The sequence below is a fragment of the Salmo salar genome, chromosome ssa03, assembly GCF_905237065.1.
Source record: "Salmo salar chromosome ssa03, Ssal_v3.1, whole genome shotgun sequence".
Lineage (NCBI taxonomy): Eukaryota > Metazoa > Chordata > Actinopteri > Salmoniformes > Salmonidae > Salmo > Salmo salar.
The window spans coordinates 83,300,507-83,319,201 of NC_059444.1; the positions used below are offsets into that span (position 1 = coordinate 83,300,507).

General features: G+C 44.2%; 2 protein-coding genes across 4 annotated transcripts in view; both read right to left on the reverse strand.

The window, feature by feature from the left end:
• Positions 1–5,402, reverse strand: part of LOC106601890 (adenylate cyclase type 9) — a 63,203-nt gene extending 57,801 nt beyond the window's left edge. The window contains exons 1-2 of one of the 2 annotated variants that reach the window (XM_045715638.1): positions 4,410–5,402; positions 1,574–3,426 (exon numbers count right to left, since the gene is read on the reverse strand). In XM_045715638.1, the coding sequence (XP_045571594.1) occupies positions 1,574–3,426; positions 4,410–4,456 (1,900 nt within the window). In that variant the 5' untranslated portion in view covers positions 4,457–5,402. Of the gene's footprint in view, positions 1–1,573 lie in introns of both variants that reach the window. The other variant, XM_045715639.1, reaches the window with a different exon arrangement.
• Positions 5,403–13,352: 7,950 nt separating this feature from the next.
• LOC106601888 (sarcalumenin) overlaps positions 13,353–18,695 on the reverse strand; it is a 36,265-nt gene continuing 30,922 nt past the window's right edge. For both annotated transcript variants that reach the window (XM_045715641.1, XM_045715640.1), the window contains 3 exons: positions 17,098–17,214; positions 16,575–16,808; positions 13,353–15,687 (listed from right to left, as the gene is read on the reverse strand). In XM_045715641.1, the coding sequence (XP_045571597.1) occupies positions 14,873–15,687; positions 16,575–16,808; positions 17,098–17,214 (1,166 nt within the window). In that variant the 3' untranslated portion in view covers positions 13,353–14,872. The remainder of the gene's footprint in view (positions 15,688–16,574; positions 16,809–17,097; positions 17,215–18,695) is intronic.

The following is an 18,695-nucleotide window of genomic DNA, read 5'->3' on the forward strand; positions in this document are numbered from 1 at the left end:
AACCCCCCTGTTCCTGATGTCCCCAACGTATGACATACGACACTGTGAAGCAGGTGCTGACCTTGACCAGTGCCAGGCCCCACGTGTCTCGCTGTCACGGACAACAATGAGGGAACCACCAATCACCTTTGATGTAGTGTCCCTACTGGCCCTATATAAAGCTCTCATTCAGAAATGGGTGCACCGTACTGCAGCACATAAACAACGCAGCATAAAGGTGTCAGGGTTTTCATAAAAACCACATAGGTTTACTAAGTGAAAATGAACAGCCGTAACGTCCTTATTACTGCTGCCTGTGTTGCGAACTGCCGTTAGGTGACCTTGCTGCATCAGTAGAGCACCGATAGATTACAATTAATCAAATGGCCACCCAGACTATTTACATTGACCCCCCACCTTTGTTTTACACTGCTGCTACTCGCTGTTTATTATCCATGCATAGTCACTTTACCCCTACCGTGGAATTACCTCAACTAACATGTACCCCCGCACATTGACTCGGTACCGATACCCCCTGTACATAGCCTCGTTGTTGTTATGTAATTTCCTTGTGTTACTTTTTTATTTAAAAAATGTACTTTAGTTTATTTAGTAAATATTTTGTTAACTCTATTTCTTAAACTGCATTGTTGGTTAAGGGCTTGTAAGTAAGCATTTCATGGTAAGGGCTACACCTGTTGTATTCGGCGCATGTGACAAATCAAATTTTATTTGCTAGAGAGAGGCCGTCAGTAAGGCAGAACAAGCAGAACAAGAAAAGTCCCAGCGTATGTTAAAATCTTCCACCGCATAGAGAGATCAATATCAATACTGCTTCTGACTCTCTCCATGCGATGCTAAAGCAAATACACAAGACTGGATATCATGTTACATTTAGCAATCACAAAAACATCTCAATCTGTGCCTAACTCCTGACAGCCAGGCAATACTGGAAAGCTTAAGAAAAAGTACTTTCAAGTACTACTTAAGTCATTTTTTGGGGGGGTATCTGTACTTTACGATTAAAATTTGACAACTTTTACTTCACTACATACATAAAAAAAATGATGTACTTTTTACTCTGTACATTTTCGTTGATAACCAAAAAGTACTTGTTACATTTTGAATGCTTAGCAGGACAGGGAAACTGTCCAATTCACTCAACTTACCAAGAGAAAATCCCTGGTCATTCCTACTGACTCTGATCTGGCGGATTCACCAAACACACATGCGTCATTTGTAAATGTCTGAGTGTTAGTGTTTTCCCCTGGCTAGCCGTAAATTAAAAAAATAAGAAAACAGTGCTGTCTGGTTTGCTTAATATAAAGAATGTGAAATGATTTATACTTTTACTTTTGATACTTAAGTATATTTTAGCAATTACACTTACTTTGATACTTAAGTATATTTAAAACCAAATACTTTTAGACTTTTACTCAAGTAGTATTTTACTTGGTGACTTTCACATCTACTTGAGTAATTTTCTATTAAGGTGTCTTTACTTTTACTGAAGTACTTTTTCCACGACTGAAAGCAATCACATAAATCACAACCCATTCCCACAGCCCCGCCTTGCAACCAGCTGGTCACGTACCTTTCAGCTGGTCCGCCACCACGCTCTGTCCAACCCTCTCAGTGACCCGTCCGTTCTCCCGCTGGTACCGGTCATCCAGGAAGTTGGCGGTGGTCTCTGATAGGTGCACCTTCCCGGCCACGCCCAGTTGCTCCATCAAATTGGCCAGGTTCACGTCGTTGGACCACACGTCGAACTTAAACCGCTTCATCCCTAGGATACCGCACAGGACAGTCCCCGTGTGGACGCCCACCCTCATGTTAACCATCTCGCTCTTCTCCTGGCAGAACTGTTCGATGGCTTGGATCATGCCCAGCCCCATCTCTACGCAGCAGTAGGCATGGTCGGCCCGAGGTTCAGGGCAGCCTGCCACGCAGTAGTAGCAGTCCCCGAGGGTGCTTATCTTCTCACAGCACGTCAGCTCGCACAGCCGGTCGAAACGTCCGAAGAGGTCGTTGAGGAGCCCCACCAAAGCGTGGGCCGACTTGTTGGCAGACATCTTGGTGAAGCCTACGATATCCGCGAAGAGGATGCTGACGGGCTCCATGCGCTTCATGTTGAAGGGTCTGAAGATGATCTGGCCTCTCGGGATTGAGGTCTTATTCCTCTTGTTGTTCTTGGGACTGGAGATGACGGCCGCCGCGCCGCTGCTGGAGTAGCGCTTGGCCGAGCTCCCGCCCGCCAAGCCTTCCTCGTCGCCCTGCTTCATCAGGTCGTCAGCCACCCTCCGAGGCATCACAGAGTGGATCATGCGTTCCTTCAGCGCCTTCTCCACCTCCAGGTCCTTGCCGTGCATGATGGCCTGGCCCACCTTGAGGAAGGTGCTTCGCGATCGCACCTCAGACATGATGAAAAGGTGGATGCCGATGGCGTGGGCGCACAGGTGGAGCAAAGCTTTGGCTGGCCCCAGCCAGCGTAGAGTGTCCCAGTCAAAGTCTGACCCCTCCGAGGCCTGGCTCCAACCATCCCCAGCAGCCTGGGTGAGGTGAAGCCATCCCAGAGCCTCAAAGAGCACAGAGTAGAGAAGTCCCAGTAGCACTGAGGCATAGAGTCGGACATGGAGGACGCTGTAGAGTAGCAGCAGCACTTCCATGCCTAGGGAGAAGGTCCCTACTGGAGATAGGCAGGGGCTGCCCGTGGGTAAGTCCCGGTTGAAGGTCACATTCCAGGGCTCCATGCCACTGAAGTCCCCCACATCCTCCACCACATCCTCAGGAGGGAGGGTCTCCAGGTCCCTGAAGCCGGCTGTCTGGATCTGGGGTGCCAGGGTGAGGGCAAAGGTCACCACGATGAGCAGCAGTGACGCCTGGTTGTAGCAGCGGGTGTAGATCCTTGTGAACGTCAACAGGAAGAGGAGGAGGCAGAAGAGGAGGAAGCAGGCGGTGGGGACGAGGAAGGCAGTTCGGTCACACCGGTCGGGGTTGGCACTGAAGTACACCCCCCAGAGGAGGCTGGCGGCGAACAGGTAGAAGAGGACATAGCGGAACCTCCGCTGAGTCTGGGGAAAGCACCTCTCCCTGCATGCCTCCTCCAGGATGGGAGAGTCAAACTTTGGGTCCCAGAAGTGCCCAGCAGACCTCTCGAACAGCTGGGGCATCTTCCTCTGGGTTCGCAGCCCCTTAACTACGGGCCTGAGAACCCCGGACTCTCCTGAGCTGCAGCTAGAGGAGATGCTGTACTTGCAGTGTTTGGACCCGCCCCCCATGAAGCCTCCTCCCATGCCACCCAGCGCCCCGGCTCCTCCTCCGTGCTTGTGTTTGACACTACTGCTGATCCTCACGGAGACGCTGCCCTCGCCGCTTGAGTCACAGCTCACCTCTGTGTTGTGAGGCAGCAACTGCTGATGTTGAGGGGATGCCATGTTGCTTTTTAACCTAACAGAAATTAGACAACAATAGAGCTAATTGCTATTTGCAAGGCAATGTAGGCTATGAATGTATTGAGTGTGGTACCCTCTAGACTAGAACAAGTGTAAATTAAAAGCAAAAGTTGGGGGAAATAAATGATGCACTAACAGAAAACATCTCCAAAGAAAAAGTCTGACACGTTAGCCTGTACTGGATTTTGACCTGTTAATTATTGCCCCTAGTGACGTCAATAGTCGCATTCTTATACCTTCCCCTCTGTTTTGACGCACTTGTGTCTGTACAGTTCATTCTGTTTCTGTCCATGTACTGACAACTGTTTTTGACTCATTGAAAAAGATTTGGGGAGAAGTCAAAATCTTCCATAATATAATTATGTTGACTGTAGAAACTTAGTTGTGTAATACTACTTTAGTAGTATTCAGTAGCACTTCAGTAGCATTTCCAGGGCTCTCCCCTGACTAAATAGCCGACTGTAGACTACTGGTATATTGGTACAAATTCTTCAGATAATAACAACTGAAACCTGGATCAAATTCCTTCATGCTCTCACTACTTGGCTGCCTGCATAGCCATTCTTTATACATGCACTGTCAAAATAATCCTCTATTGATTTTAGATCCCGTCTGCATTTATATTCGTGTCTACAGCCTCCTGCCTGTCCTCTCTTATATGTTATATATTACATGTTAATGCTTTTAAGCAAGTAGACTATAATGCATTCAGAAATTGCTTCCAATTTACAGTGATCTATGAGAAAAATAATCATTTCAAACTTCACGCGTAAACACTTAACAGTGTGTGTAGAACTTGATCCTGTATTCCCAAAATAAACCCAAGCGCCGGCGTTGTAAAGGCATCGCACGAAAAGCCACAGTTACGGAACTATTGTTTGACATATGCCGGGTTATTTAAGGCGGAAATGTCAGCCCATAAACAAGAAAGAGAAAACAAACACTGACGTCTAATGCCCATTATCCTTCTATACCCACATGCTCTTGCTGTGATTGGGAAAAGGCCTATTCGTAAGTATTTCCATGGATGGAGCCCCGTCCTTTCCTGAGTTCCCTCTTCGGAATTTCCAAAGCTGCGCCTCCAATTCCCGGGGATCCACGCTGATAGAAATGGGCAATTTGAAGAGGACAAGGTGGCAGAATAGAGCAAAGAGCTGCAAAATGTAGTAGACCTACAATTGAATTGGAGATCAAGTGTAGGCCTACACGCGCAAATACCTACTTTATTGGATCCAGCCCATGCTCAGTCTGTGTTGAGTAAATATTGTTTTGATAATACAATCAAACAATAACAGTCAAGTCAACATAACATTTATTTTAATTTCCTGATAACTGGTTTCTCCCATAATTCCACGAGTGACCGGTAATTGAATTGTCAGTAAACTTCAGTCTGCCATCCATACAGGGCCACGGCTGAAGCCAGTCTTGGTTGTATGTAGCCCCTTTCCGTCCTCCTTTGCTCGTGTGATGGAAACTTTTCCCACGCCACTATTCTTCCCATTGAGTCGCAGACGAATAGCAAGTGGGGAATATGGGCTAATTACAAGCTTTCTCCCCTTCTCGTATCCCCCGGACACCGAGTCCTCCCTGAACAGACAAGCGGCTCCTTGATCCCCCACTTCAACTCAATTGCATGAAGAAGCAGGCGTCTTTTTCTGCTGTCCAAATACTTATATTTTATTCAAGGCAGATTTGCGGGTTTAGCTATTTAAACGCACTTCCCGTCCGATCCTCTCTATCCCTTTGAGATGTTCTTCTATTCCCCGTTGTCAGGCCATTCGCCGCTCTTTCTTTCCAGAAGAGGCACAATGGATACAGCGTTATGTGAGCTATCCAAGTACCGTTTTAAAAAACGGCCCCGGTACCACCATCTTCACGGAGATTTCAGAATCCGCCTTCCACCCGCATGTGTATAAATGTATTCGACTGACTGTGGGTCAGAGGGACGGGAGTAGTGACGGGGGGGCGGACGGGTTTAGGTGCGTGCACGCAAAAGCGAGAAAGGGAAAGACTGAAGGGTGGCGAGCACGTATTCAGGGGTAGGTGGGGTGTCCTTTTCTTTTTTACCCGCAGTGAGCGCATCGGTGCACGCCCTCACCTCGACAGCCAAATTCTCGAAGAGATGTGGGCTCCTCCCTCACTACCACCGATGTTACCGAGACCACCGGTGTTTTTATCCGTAGTGTGGGGGTTATTCGTGGACCCATGACAAAGTGAGTAGGGAGGCGTGCTAGGGCGGGGTGCAGCCTTGAACAAAGACAGAAGCAACCCCCAGAGAGAACAGCTCCCTTATGATATTATTAACGGTGCCATGTCCCCAGGCTTCAATATTGGGAACAAACTATTACAATCAAATGTCATGGGAAATGCTAGGCCACTAAATCTATTAATATCACCTGTCATTTCTATTGCTCTATTTATTCTCTATTTATTATGCACTCCTCTCCATGCATTCATTATAGACTTAGAAAATGACATTGGAAGGTTTTTATAGGTTACTGTATGTAGGCTTCAACTGTAGTCTAGGAGTGACCTTTACACTTGAATATTGCAGTGGTGTAAATTACTTAAGTAAAAGTACTTTAAAGAACTACTTAAGCCGTTTTTGAGGTTCAATTGATATTGTTTGACAACTTTACTACAATCCTGAACAAAATAATGTACTTTTTACATGTATAAGTGTTGGAGTATGCCCCTGGCTCAGTGGCGACCCGTCATTCAGGGCAGGTGGGGCAGAGACCCACCTGTTTTGAGCCCTGCCTGTTTTGCATGTTATTTTAGCATTACTGTGTGTCACATATCAGTTTGCAAACAATGTAAAAACACATTTGCAGGTGTTTCAGCCTGGCTCAATGCTTTTAGTGGTGGTGGGGCAGCCAGCGGAAAATACAGAGTGTAGGGGTTAGTAATCTTCTATAGTTGTACCATGATTGAGTCAGTGTTCTGTCACTCATGGGGACACTACGTCACTGCAAAATCTACAGGGAGAGCTAGGCAGTTCAAGCCCCCTTGGGTGCTGCCATAGATGTACATAGAAGTGCCCATCCAAGAAGGCTCAAGGTCATTGGCCACAGATAAAATGATGTCAAATCACATTATATCTACCGTAGCTTTGATTGTACATGTCAACATCATACTTTCAAAATCTCAGCTATCAAGCAAGACAAGTAGTCATCATCATGAATCACGTTGACACTGGCAAATCGTTTTCAATCCTTGTCATATGAAGAGAAATTCTAGATAAAACGTATCGGTGCTCATCGGCCATTGGACATAAACATTACACAACAAGTTGGAAATTGCAAATTCAACAATGAGTGGGTTGGAAGGAATCAGTGGCAACTGCAAGCATTGCAAAGCAATTAGAATTTCGCTTCCCCTGCCTGCTATTCCCCCTGCCTGCTTGTGGTCCAAGTCTGGGTTTAAGGGTATTTTCCAAGCTTAAAAGGATAAACATTCACACGCAACACCATGGGCCAGAAAAGGTTGAATACATTGACAATGCGGTCAGTCCAGCATGACTTCTGCCGCCTTCAAAACAACTGTAAACTCTGAACTGGGAAATCTCAGACTTCAGTGAGTTCAAGACAACTGGGAACTCTGAAAAAAACCAGCTCCGACTGGGGAAAAAAAGGTTTGAGCGGTCATCCAACTCAGAATTCCAAGTTGGGAACTCAGGCTTCTTTCTAGAGCTCCGACCTGAAGATCACTGACGTTATGATTCAACCTTGTTTTTTCAGAGTTCCCAGTTGTCTTGAAAGCAGTTGTCATGAATCCAGAGAATGCCAGACTTTGATGACAACGTTTCATGCCAAGATTTGCCCACAAGAAGGACTGCCGCACCACCTTCCTGTTCAAGTGAGCACAGCACAACAAGTCCAAAAATGTATTGTATGCTGCTGCATAAATTATGTAATATGCCAAGGAGAAATGTATACTGTAGCCAATAAAGTAATACTAAGTGTATGTTATTTAGTAAGCTGTTAGTAGCCCATGTGCCTCACCTTAATTATTTGGTCCCTTTCCCCCTCATAACTTTAGCCTACTGTTCTGACTTGGTGGTGCACATGTAGCCTATAACCTATTTTAGAGAAACGTCATCATCAAGTATTGTAAGAGCTTTCATTGTCTGCTTATATAACCCCTGTACATATAACCCCTGTACTTATCCTACTGTTCTGATTTGGTGTACAGGGAGAATACTATAAGAGCGGCCCATGTTCTCTATACATTTCAAAAGTGCTGAACAAATAGTTATATTGACTAAGTTCATCTTAGCTCGCTCATTAATGTTTTATCGGAATTAAGGATGGCCTCTTATCCGCTCATCGTACCCTTACGCCATAGTTTGTAGATCTCAATTGTCAGAAGAAACCACATTTGTTTAAGTATGTCAGCCGTATCAGCTATGTCTTTTTTAAAGGCAGTAAATGAGGCTGAATGAATTGTTTCGCTGCCAGACAAGTCTCCGCTGATAGCCAGGTGTAGCAGTGGTAAGAATTCACTCCATGGTGCTGAAAATAAAGCTCTGCTGTTGGGACAGCTTTATGTAGGCCCTAAAAGTTTGTGGGCACCGTTTGTCACCGTTATAGTGCAATTAATGTATTGTTTAGTGTTGTGTTGTGGCTTTGCTGGCATACATCTAAAAAAACAATTCAAAGTTTGCCCCACCAAGATTTACATGCTAAAATCGCCACTACCCTGTCTATCCATAAAATAAAAATAACTAAAAACAATTGTTGGGTCTGGTTTGCTTAATATAAGTCATTTGAAATAATTTATACAAATGCCCTTTAATTTCGATACTTAAGGATATTTTAGCAATTACATTTACTTTTGATACTTAAGTATATGTAAAACCAAATACGTTTACTCAAGTAGTACTTTACTGGGTGACTTTCAGTTTTACTTGAGTCATTTCTTTACTTTTACTCAAGTATGACATTTGATTACCTTTTTCCATCAATGGAATATTGAGGCCATCCGCTTGACGTGCGAAGGGAAGTACAGTTTTGAGTGACTTCCTGCTCTGTCCGGTTGGATTCGTGGGAACGACAAATAACCTGCCCTGCGCTTTGTTGTCAAGCACTGTATCCCAAACATAGAAACAGAAGAGAAGGGTGCCAGGCTTTCAGCCACGGCTATATAAAGAATCTCTAGGCAAACTAACACAGCAAACAACGGAGGGAAATTTGACAGCCAGGGATAGGCCGTTGCTGCTACCAGCTCTCACAGACTCACATCACAACATGGGTCGCTCCTCTTTATTATTAAGAAGATAACTCTCGTCTGCAGACACTTGACTCCTGAATATGCCATGGGCGCAATTTTTATTGGGGATGCATTTTTGTCACCTCCAGTTTTATCATTGGAATGTGATACAAAACGAGGCAACGGTGTGCTTTAGGACCATGTGGACGCCTCCAAGCGGTCAGGTAGGCTGTTTGGAGTGTTAATCTGACTGGATTAAAAATGATGTCCCCCCACAAAAACCAAAGTTGCACCCATGGAATATGCTATAACCAACATGAAATGTATGCCCCAAATGGCACCATATTCCCTATAAAGTGCACTACTTTTAACCAGAGCCCTATGGGCCGTGGTCAAACATAATGTACTGTAAAGGGAATAGAGTGCCATTTTTGGATGTGGTTAATATGACTGTATTATGCCCTGGTTTATTCACAACCACTTCTTCTGAGTTATCTTCCATCTCAGGAGTTTTATTGTAAATATCCCCACTAATGTACACCCACCCTGAAGTTAGGGCTCTATTGAATCTGTAGAGCTCATGCCTTACAGATTCCTCAGTGATTGAGCCCTTAATGATTATAGTTACAGTATGTGACACACATACTCACCTCACACTCCAGTAAAACCCCTGCTGAGTCAGCCCTTCACTGTAGACTGAGGACTCAAATGGTGTGTGTGTGTGTGTGTGTGTGTGTGTGTGTGTGTGTGTGTGTGTGTGTGTGTGTGTGTGTGTGTGTGTGTGTGTGTGTGTGTGTGTGTGTGTGTGTGTCAGGTTGAGAGATCAGGCTGGCAGTGGGATTACTGTCTCCTGTTTGGTCTTTCCAGTCTGTAGCCCTGTAGGGTTGAGGATATCAGAGAGGAAGAGAGTGGATTATATTAAACAGAACGGAGGAGGAATCCTTTAGAGCTCACCTGAACCTGGTCAGGCTTTATTTATTTATTTATTTCACCTTTAACCAGGTAGGCCAGTTGAGAACAAGTTCTCATTTACAACTGTGACCCGGCCAAGATAAAGCTGTACACAGCTTTGCTGTGGAGATGGATGAGGATTAGAGAGAGTGCTTACAGACACACTTGGCTAGTGTATAATAAAATGTAAAGGTGGTAGAGAGATCACACATGGATGCAGGTACAAGTACGCACACACACACATGCACGCAGAGACACATACACACATGCACAGGCAGTCAGGTAGCCAGACACACACAGACAGACCGGCATGCAGGTTATCCCCTCCTAACAGAACGAGAGGAAAATCCTCAGCCTGTCCTGCATGTTCACACCAGTAATGAGTTCAGACATTCTCAGACATCAGAGTATTACACATTCCAGGGAGAGGAGTGAAAGAGGAGATGAAGGAGAACGACAGATGAGGGAGGAAGATGATATGAAAGAGTAAGGGGAGGGAGAAAGAGGGTCAGGACTTGAGAGAACGCAATCTTGAGGTGACTTGAGATGTGAAGAACTATGAAAATGTAAATGTGTGTGTGTGTGTCTGCATGCATTGTGTGTCTCTTAGTTACCACAACCACAGTAAAAGTAAACAACTACAACCAGAAGGCACCTTGACACTTGTATCCCCTTTCACTTTCCCTTTCATCAGAGAACAGTGAACAAAACTAGTATTGTGTAAATATAACAGTGTTCACGTTATTGGGCTACCTCTCTTTCAAAGTGGGGAGCTATGATCTCATGATCAGTCTAAGCAGAATATATGCACAATGTAGACATGCTGAAACTGAATCATGCAGCCTACATTATGTACTGTCAGATATTGTACTGAATCATGTGTACTGTCAGCTATTGTACTGAATCATGTGTACTGTCAGCTATTGTACTGAATCATGTGTTCAGTAGGCTACTGTACTGAATCATGTGTACTGTCAACTATTGTACTGAATCATGTGTACTGTCAGCTACTGTACTGAATCATGTGTACAGTAGGCTACTGTACTGAATCATGTGTACTGTAGGCTACTGTACTGAATCATGTGTTCAGTAGGTTACTGTACTGAATCATGTGTAGTGTAGGATATTGTACTGAATCATGTGTACAGTAGGCTAATGTACTGAATCATGTATACAGTAGGTTACTGTACTGAATCATGTGTACAGTAGGCTACTGTACTGAATCATGTGTACAGTAGGCTACTGTACTGAATCATGTGTACAGTAGACTACTGTACTGAATCATGTGTACAGTAGGTTACTGTACTGAATCATGTGTACAGTAGGCTACTGTACTGAATCATGTGTACTGTAGACTACTGTACTGAATCATGTGTTCAGTAGGTTACTGTACTGAATCATGTGTACTGTAGACTACTGTACTGAATCATGTGTTCAGTAGGTTACTGTACTGAATCATGTGTGCTATAGGCTACTGTACTGAATCATGTGTACTGTAGATACTGTACTGAATCATGTGTACTGTAGGCTACTGTACTGAATCATGTGTACTGTAGACTACTGTACTGAATCATGTGTACTGTAGGCTACTGTATTGAATTATGTGTACTGTAGGCTATTCTACTGAATCATGTGTAGTGTAGGATATTGTCCTGAATCATGTGTACAGTAGGCTAATGTACTGAATCATGTGTACTGTTGGCTACTGTACTGAGTCATTTGTACTGTAGGATACTGTACTGAATCATGTGTAGTGTAGGATATTGTACTGAATCATGTGTTCAGTAGGTTACTGTACTGAATCATGTGTGCTATAGGCTACTGTACTGAATCATGTGTACTGTAGATACTGTACTGAATCATGTGTACTGTAGGCTACTGTACTGAATCATGTGTACTGTAGACTACTGTACTGAATCATGTGTACTGTAGGCTACTGTATTGAATTATGTGTACTGTAGGCTATTCTACTGAATCATGTGTAGTGTAGGATATTGTACTGAATCATGTGTACTGTTGGCTACTGTACTGAGTCATTTGTACTGTAGGATACTGTACTGAATCATGTGTAGTGTAGGATATTGTACTGAATCATGTGTACTGTAGGATACTGTACTGAATCATGTGTACTGTAGGCTGAAGTACTGAACCATGTGTACTGTAGGCTACTGCACCACATATCTCTCTCTGCTGGACATGCCCTGTAACTACAGAGGTAACTACGAGGTCTACAAATGCCAAGCCAAACGTGTTGAACACAGTGCATAGAAAGCAGAGCTGACAGAGCCACTCACAGTATTGTACACATGCTTTATTTAGGTGAATCCATTTTTTATTACTGCAGTAAAATTGTTTTTTTCTTCCTTTTTTCCTCTTTTTGCAATGAAACATTGTAAGGGCCCTGTTGATCAACAATGGTTAGTGAAGGTTAGGAAGAGAGGGTGAGGATAAGTGACTAGTTTGTTAACAGAAGGGATTGGACGTCTAATGTTGTCAGTGGAGAATCAAATAATATTGTTCAGACGAAGGCTGTTGCCCAAATGCCTCCATTTGTTCTGACCTCTGCTGCTAAAAAAAATACATTAAAACTTCAAGAATATTTCAGTGAGTGCAGATTTTTCCTTTTGTCCAGTGTATGCCTTTTGAACCCGGCACCCAAAATACTTTTTGCTACTACAAACTTTAGAGTGGAGGACGCCAATTACTCATTCTAATGTTGTTAGTGAGCCATGCACCTCCCATGCAGCACCAGAGGCCTGTTCAAGAGGATGTAATGTGACAGAACGTTCAGATAGAAATGTTTTGAGTAGAACACATCTGATAGAAATGTTTTGAGTAGAACAAATCTGATAGAAATGTTTTGAGTAGAACACCTCTGATAGAAATGTTTTGAGTAGAACAAATCTTATAGAAATGTTTTGAGTAGAACACATCTGATAGAAATGTTTTGAGTAGAACACCTCTGATAGAAATGTTTTGAGTAGAACAAATCTGATAGAAATGTTTTGAGTAGAACAAATCTGATTGCCTGTCAGATAGAACAGGGAATCATGTCAGCTCTATTCATTCTACTTCGATCAACAACATTTAGAACGTTTCACATCACTGAATAGACCCCAGTTGATCCCCACCTGGCTGTAGCAGGAGAGGAGAGACCTCAGGTCTGGAGTTCAGCTCAGCAGCCTCAGCTTAGAGTAGGAGGAAGTGGCACCTAGACGCTGATCTGAGGTCAGTGTTGCATTCTTCCCTCTGATGGTTAAGGTTAGGTGAGGGTAAGCTGATCCTAGATCTGAGCCTTTGGGTGACTTCTACCCACAGCCCTCAACTCTCACAGAGGTCAGGGGTCAAAGGGCTGCCAATAGTCATGAATCCGTTCACTCCTCCCTTCTACTTCTCTTATTTACCTCTCCCTAAAGAGCAGAGGAAGTCCCACTGTTCTAGAGCGCATGAAGGCAATAAATTCAACTTGAACTAAAGGATGCAGCATCCTCTGAGAGGGAGTGACTCAACAATCTTTCTCAGAAACTCCAATACAACCTCTTGGCACTAGTTTCTGTGTGTTGCAATGTGTCATTATACTGTGTAATAAATATATAACTGTGTGTAACAATCTATGTTTTGGATTGGCTACTGATGTAATCAATTATCTATGTTGGACTATGTACAGTGGGGCTGAAAGATACATAATTATTACAAGACCTGTAAATGGCTCGCTAACCTGCAGAAGAAATGGATAAAGACATACATGTCACACTCAAACACACATCATTTGGTTTATTTACTGTCACACCATGAGAAAGTTCTCCATCATTCATGTAACATGTTTGACTTTTATATCCTGTTGGTCATTCAGCTGGAAAGCTGGCAAGCGTATCATTTAAAAGGAGAAAGAAAACTTTGAAAACAATATTGAACTCCTATCAGACATTGGAAGATTCATGGCTGGGTTGCCAGACTTGTTTGTGCTTTAGCCAACTCTTCTCTGTTTGTACTTTGTCATGCGATATGATAGAAGGTCTGGGCTAAAGCACAAACAGACCTGGCAACTAAGCCAGCAAATGTATATACTCAAACAACAACAGCAAAGTAAGCATAGTTAAGAAGTGAATCAGAGTACACCCAAAACCCCACCCCCTCACCCCTCCCTACCACCAATAGGACGTGAAGATCATGACCCTGACCTCTGCATTCAAGACAGTGCTCATATCAAAGATGGTGGATAAATGAAGATGTCCCACTCAGGCCGTTTACCATTGAAAAAAATGGTCACAGTTCCGGTCTGCTTAAGGGGTGTTCTCCCATAGACACCAATGCGATAACAGCTGGGTCTGGTCTACTTAGTTCATGGACTGCATATGAACCAGAAAAAATAAGGGAGTAGGATGTCTCGCTTCTTCTTTCGTCTCTGCTCATATCACAGGCTGTCAACAACCTGAGAGCGAGAAGAAGAATATAAAACAAAGATGGCCGACAGAGTGGACCATCTTACAGCACCGTACATAGGGTTTGTTGGACTGCACCATAAGGTTTGTCAGTTGTTTAAGTGAACATTATTGAAAGTTCAAAGTGAGAAAGGTAAATACATGCACCTATGATATCATCTGTTATTAAATAAATACCATCTGTCATCTAACATGCAGTGTTAAAAGGTATCTCGACAGTGTTATTACACCTAACGGCTGAGCTTATAATGCCTTCATAGGAGAGAAAAAAAGATCAAGATCTAATGTCTGTGGAAAGGACTGAACCTAGACTTCAAAAAGAAAGACAAAGAACATCACAGAGAATTGAGACCTGCTGAAATGCATTTTTCAAATAAGATCTTGTAAAACAAATTGGCAACTCCTGTTTCCAATTTCCCATTTTATTCACATACAAGTCTCACGATTTTTAATTTTTATACAATTTTACATATTTTTCCCCCAATCACAGACAGTTCATTGTGGTTGTGCAAGGGAGAGAGGAGGGAGATGAGTTATTCTGTAATCTTCTCATCTCTCCAAGCAACTATTATTCTCAGCTGCCAAATTATACACACAAACCAACCCTCCCTCCATCTCTTCCTCTCCACAAACCCTGAACACACCACCACCTCTTGTTCTCCTGAGAAACAACCCTCTAAATGAACCCTTCCCTTCTCCTCTGTCTCCTCAAACAACAACATTACAGGCCTCTGATAAGACCGGGGGTCTGACAAATGTCACCATTCCCCTTTATCACTCCTTCACACCTCCTCCTCTTCCTTTCTTCTCTTCCCTCCCCCTCTCTCTCGTATTCTATCAGTTTTTCCGATAGCGGTTCTTAGGCTTGTCTCCGCATCCAGTGGCCTCGCAGGAGGACAGGCCGGGGGGGGCCTTGCCTGGGTTGATGCTGCTTAGAAGACCCGGCAGCTCGCTGGTGATGGCCTTCTCGATCTTGTCCAGCAGGCAGCCGCCTGAGTAGGAGCACTGGGCGGACAGGGACTTGAAACTGCCGATCGGGTTCACACCGAAGAAGTCCTGGTAGGCTTCACGGTTGGGCAGGTCGAACTTGCTCACGTTGGTCTTGGCCAGGATGGACTTGAAGATGAAGAACTTGTCCGGGTCGTCCACGATCTCCTTGAACACCAGGTCAGGGTCACTGAAGTAGCTCATCTTGTCCTTAAAGGTCTGAACGTAGCGGTCCACCAGAAGGGCATGGATGCGCACCCGGATGCCATGCTGGCGGATGAAGGCGATCTTGTTCTCCATGCGGTTCTCGATCACCTGGTTTAGGTCTTCCAAGAGGGAGATCTCCTCGCGCTTAAACAGCTCGCGGCTGGTGTCGGGTGCGTAGTCGTAAGGCCAGAAAGAGCTGACGTAGACCCTTGGGGGCTCTGTGACGTTGATGAGGGGTGCTAGCGACCAGAAGAGGGCACCGTAGACACGCATCAAGTCCTGGGTGGCCAGGTTGTCTGCCTTGTTGAGGATGATGCGGATCTGGGACTCACGGCCCTTCAGCTGGCGGAAGAGCATCTCCAGCTCCAGGCCCACGTCCAGCTTGGTGGGGTCAAATGTCACGAAGATGAGGTCGGCACGATCGATGAACCACTGGCACACGTCGTTGAAGGGATAGCCTGGAGGGAGGAGGTAGAAACAGGGTCATTTAACACCAATGTCTTGGACAGTCAGGAGTCACGGTTGCATTCCATTTAACACCAATGTCTTGGACAGTCAGGAGTCACGGTTGCATTCCATTTAACACCAATGTCTTGGACAGTCAGGAGTCACGGTTGCATTCCATTTAACACCAATGTCTTGGACAGTCAGGAGTCACGGTTGCATTCCATTTAACACCAATGTCTTGGACAGTCAGGAGTCACGGTTGCATTCCATTTAACACCAATGTCTTGGACAGTCAGGAGTCACGGTTGCATTCCATTTAACACCAATGTCTTGGACAGTCAGGAGTCACGGTTGCATTCCATTTAACACCAATGTCTTGGACAGTCAGGAGTCATGGTTGCATTCCATTTAACACCAATGTCTTGGACAGTCAGGAGTCACGGTTGCATGCCATTTAACACAATTGAGGCTAGATTAATTCCTAAATGTCAATTTTTCTATTTTCTATTTTAGGCATTTATCAGACGCTCTTATCCAGAGCGACTTTACATCTTAAAATGAATGTAGATTATTATTACATAACACTGATTATTATTTATTGATGTAGATAGATGTATAGGTCTAATTGTATAACATAAATCTTAGAGATTGACAGGTTTTTAGGGGTCACCACTGTCTTAAAGTTCCTCAGTCTATCTGATGATAAGAGGTGATCATGTTTAATATTTCATGTACATGTGAATTTCAACTGAAGATACTGTAGCGATGTAACTTAGAAAAACAGCCATGGCAAAGCTGTTGGACTGACAGTCGCAATGACTTGTGTTTGAGCCCCGGTCGTGCTACCGCCTGAATTTGCTATAAGATCTTCAGCGCTTCTGCTCTCTGTGTGCCTTACCTCTCTCCTGCTGCTTGCGGTTCTCAATGATTCCAGGCGTGTCCACGAAGGTGACGCGCTCCAGCAGCTTGTGGGGCATCTCAATGCCAATCAGCTTCTCAAGAAAGCTCTGCCCAAACTTCTCCAGGGGCGAGAAGGAGCGCGAGCTGTCGGCCGCCATGACGATGCCCTCTATGGAGCGGGTCTTCTCGCCGTGCATGATCACAGTGAACTCAGAGGTAGTGGGCTCAGCACCTGGCAGACAGAGGGAGAGAAAGACGGGAGAGGGATGAGCCAGGGGAAGAGAAAGATGTGAGAGAGGGGGATGGAAAAGGGGAACAGAAAAGAGGAGAAGATGCAGAGGGGATGATGAATGAGGGAAAGGCGGGAGGAACAGAAGAATGAGAGAAGATGATAGAGCAGAAGAGGAGGACTAAGTAGGTAGAGTGAAGAGTTAAGTACACCAGGTGAAAAAACAGGTGCATCAGAAACCAGGTGAAAAAACAGGTGCATCAGAAACCAGGTGAAGTTTGAAGGGCGTTACCTGTGTACAGCTGGTAGGGGCTGTCCTTCAGGCCAAGCAGGTAGTTGATCATGGAGGACTTGCCTACACTCCAGGGCCCAAGGAACAACACCATGGGCTTGGAGGTGATCTCCCCATCTGTCAGGTAGAGAGAGGAGGAGGAGGAGGAGGCGATGCTGGTTAGAGCCATGGAGGTTCACTGCACTCATGACGACATGGAAGACCAGAGACATAGAGCAGCTCCAGTACGTCTGAAACCTAATCTGATAAATCACAACAGCCTATTCACCTGGAGTGTATTCAAATGGCAAGAACTGCTGTCATACTGTTACCTACAATCACACTCACATAAAGAGAATGAGGTGCTTCCCTGAAAGTAAGTCGATGTTCTTAAGATGGTCAACAAAAACTTGAGTTGTTCTAAGCTGGCCAGCTGACAATGTAGAAATTCCAGCATGTATTGCAAAGGTTCCAGACCTCTCTGTGTCTGAGAACATGTTTCTCAACTGTAGGGGTCAGGAACCAGTGCAATGGCCAATGGAATGCAGGCTTGATGCTTCCTCAACCACAGGCTGCATGGTGCACATGCTTGTAGGTGACAGACAATAAAGTAGAATATGACAGCAAAGCTAGACCACGTGCAACTATAGAAATTGTAGTTCTTCGGCAGAATAGCTTTTTTTTAATTCATTTTTTTTTTATTCATTTTTTTTTTTCTACTGCATTCATTGATTGTATGTTGTTTTACTCCATGTGTAACTCTGTGTTTTTGTATGTTGTCGAACTGCTTTGCTTTATCTTGGCCAGGTCGCAATTGTAAATGAGAACTTGTTCTCAACTTGCCTACCTGGTTAAATAAAGGTGAAATAAATAAATAAATAAAATTAGTTTGATGATGATGCAATTTCAATACAGTATGTTAGACATGCCCTGCATTGTGACATTCTCATTTCTATGTCTGGCATAGAGAGCAGGCATGCACTGAGTGGACAAAACATTATGAACACCTGCTCTTTCCATGAGAGAAACTGACCAGGTGAATCCAGGTGAAAGCTATGATCCTTTATTGATATCACTTGTTAAATCCACTTCAATCAGTGTAGATGAAAGGGAGGAGACAGGTTTATTAAAGAAGGATTTTTAAGCCTTGAGATAATTGAGACATGGATTGTGTATGTGTGCCATTCGGAGGGTGAATGGAAAAGACAGCATATTTAAGTGCCTTTGAACAGAGTATGGCAGTAAGTGCCAAGCACACCGATTTGAGTGTGTGAAGAACTGCACCGCTGCAGGATTTTTCACACTCAACAGTTTCCCGTGTGTATCAAAAATGGTCCACCAACCAATGGACATCCAGCCAACTTGACACAACTGTGGGAAGCATTGGAGTCATCATGGGCCAGCATCGCTGTGGAATGCTTTCGACACCTTGTAGAGTCCATTCCCCAACGAATTAAGGCTGTTCTGAGAGCAAAATGAGGTGCATCTCAAATTAGCAAGGTGTTCTTAATGTTTTGTACAGTCAGTGTATTGTACTTTGTCCTCAGTAGTGCACTATATAGGAAGGTGTTCTTAATATTTTGTACAGTCAGTGTATTGTACTTTGTCCTCAGTAGTGC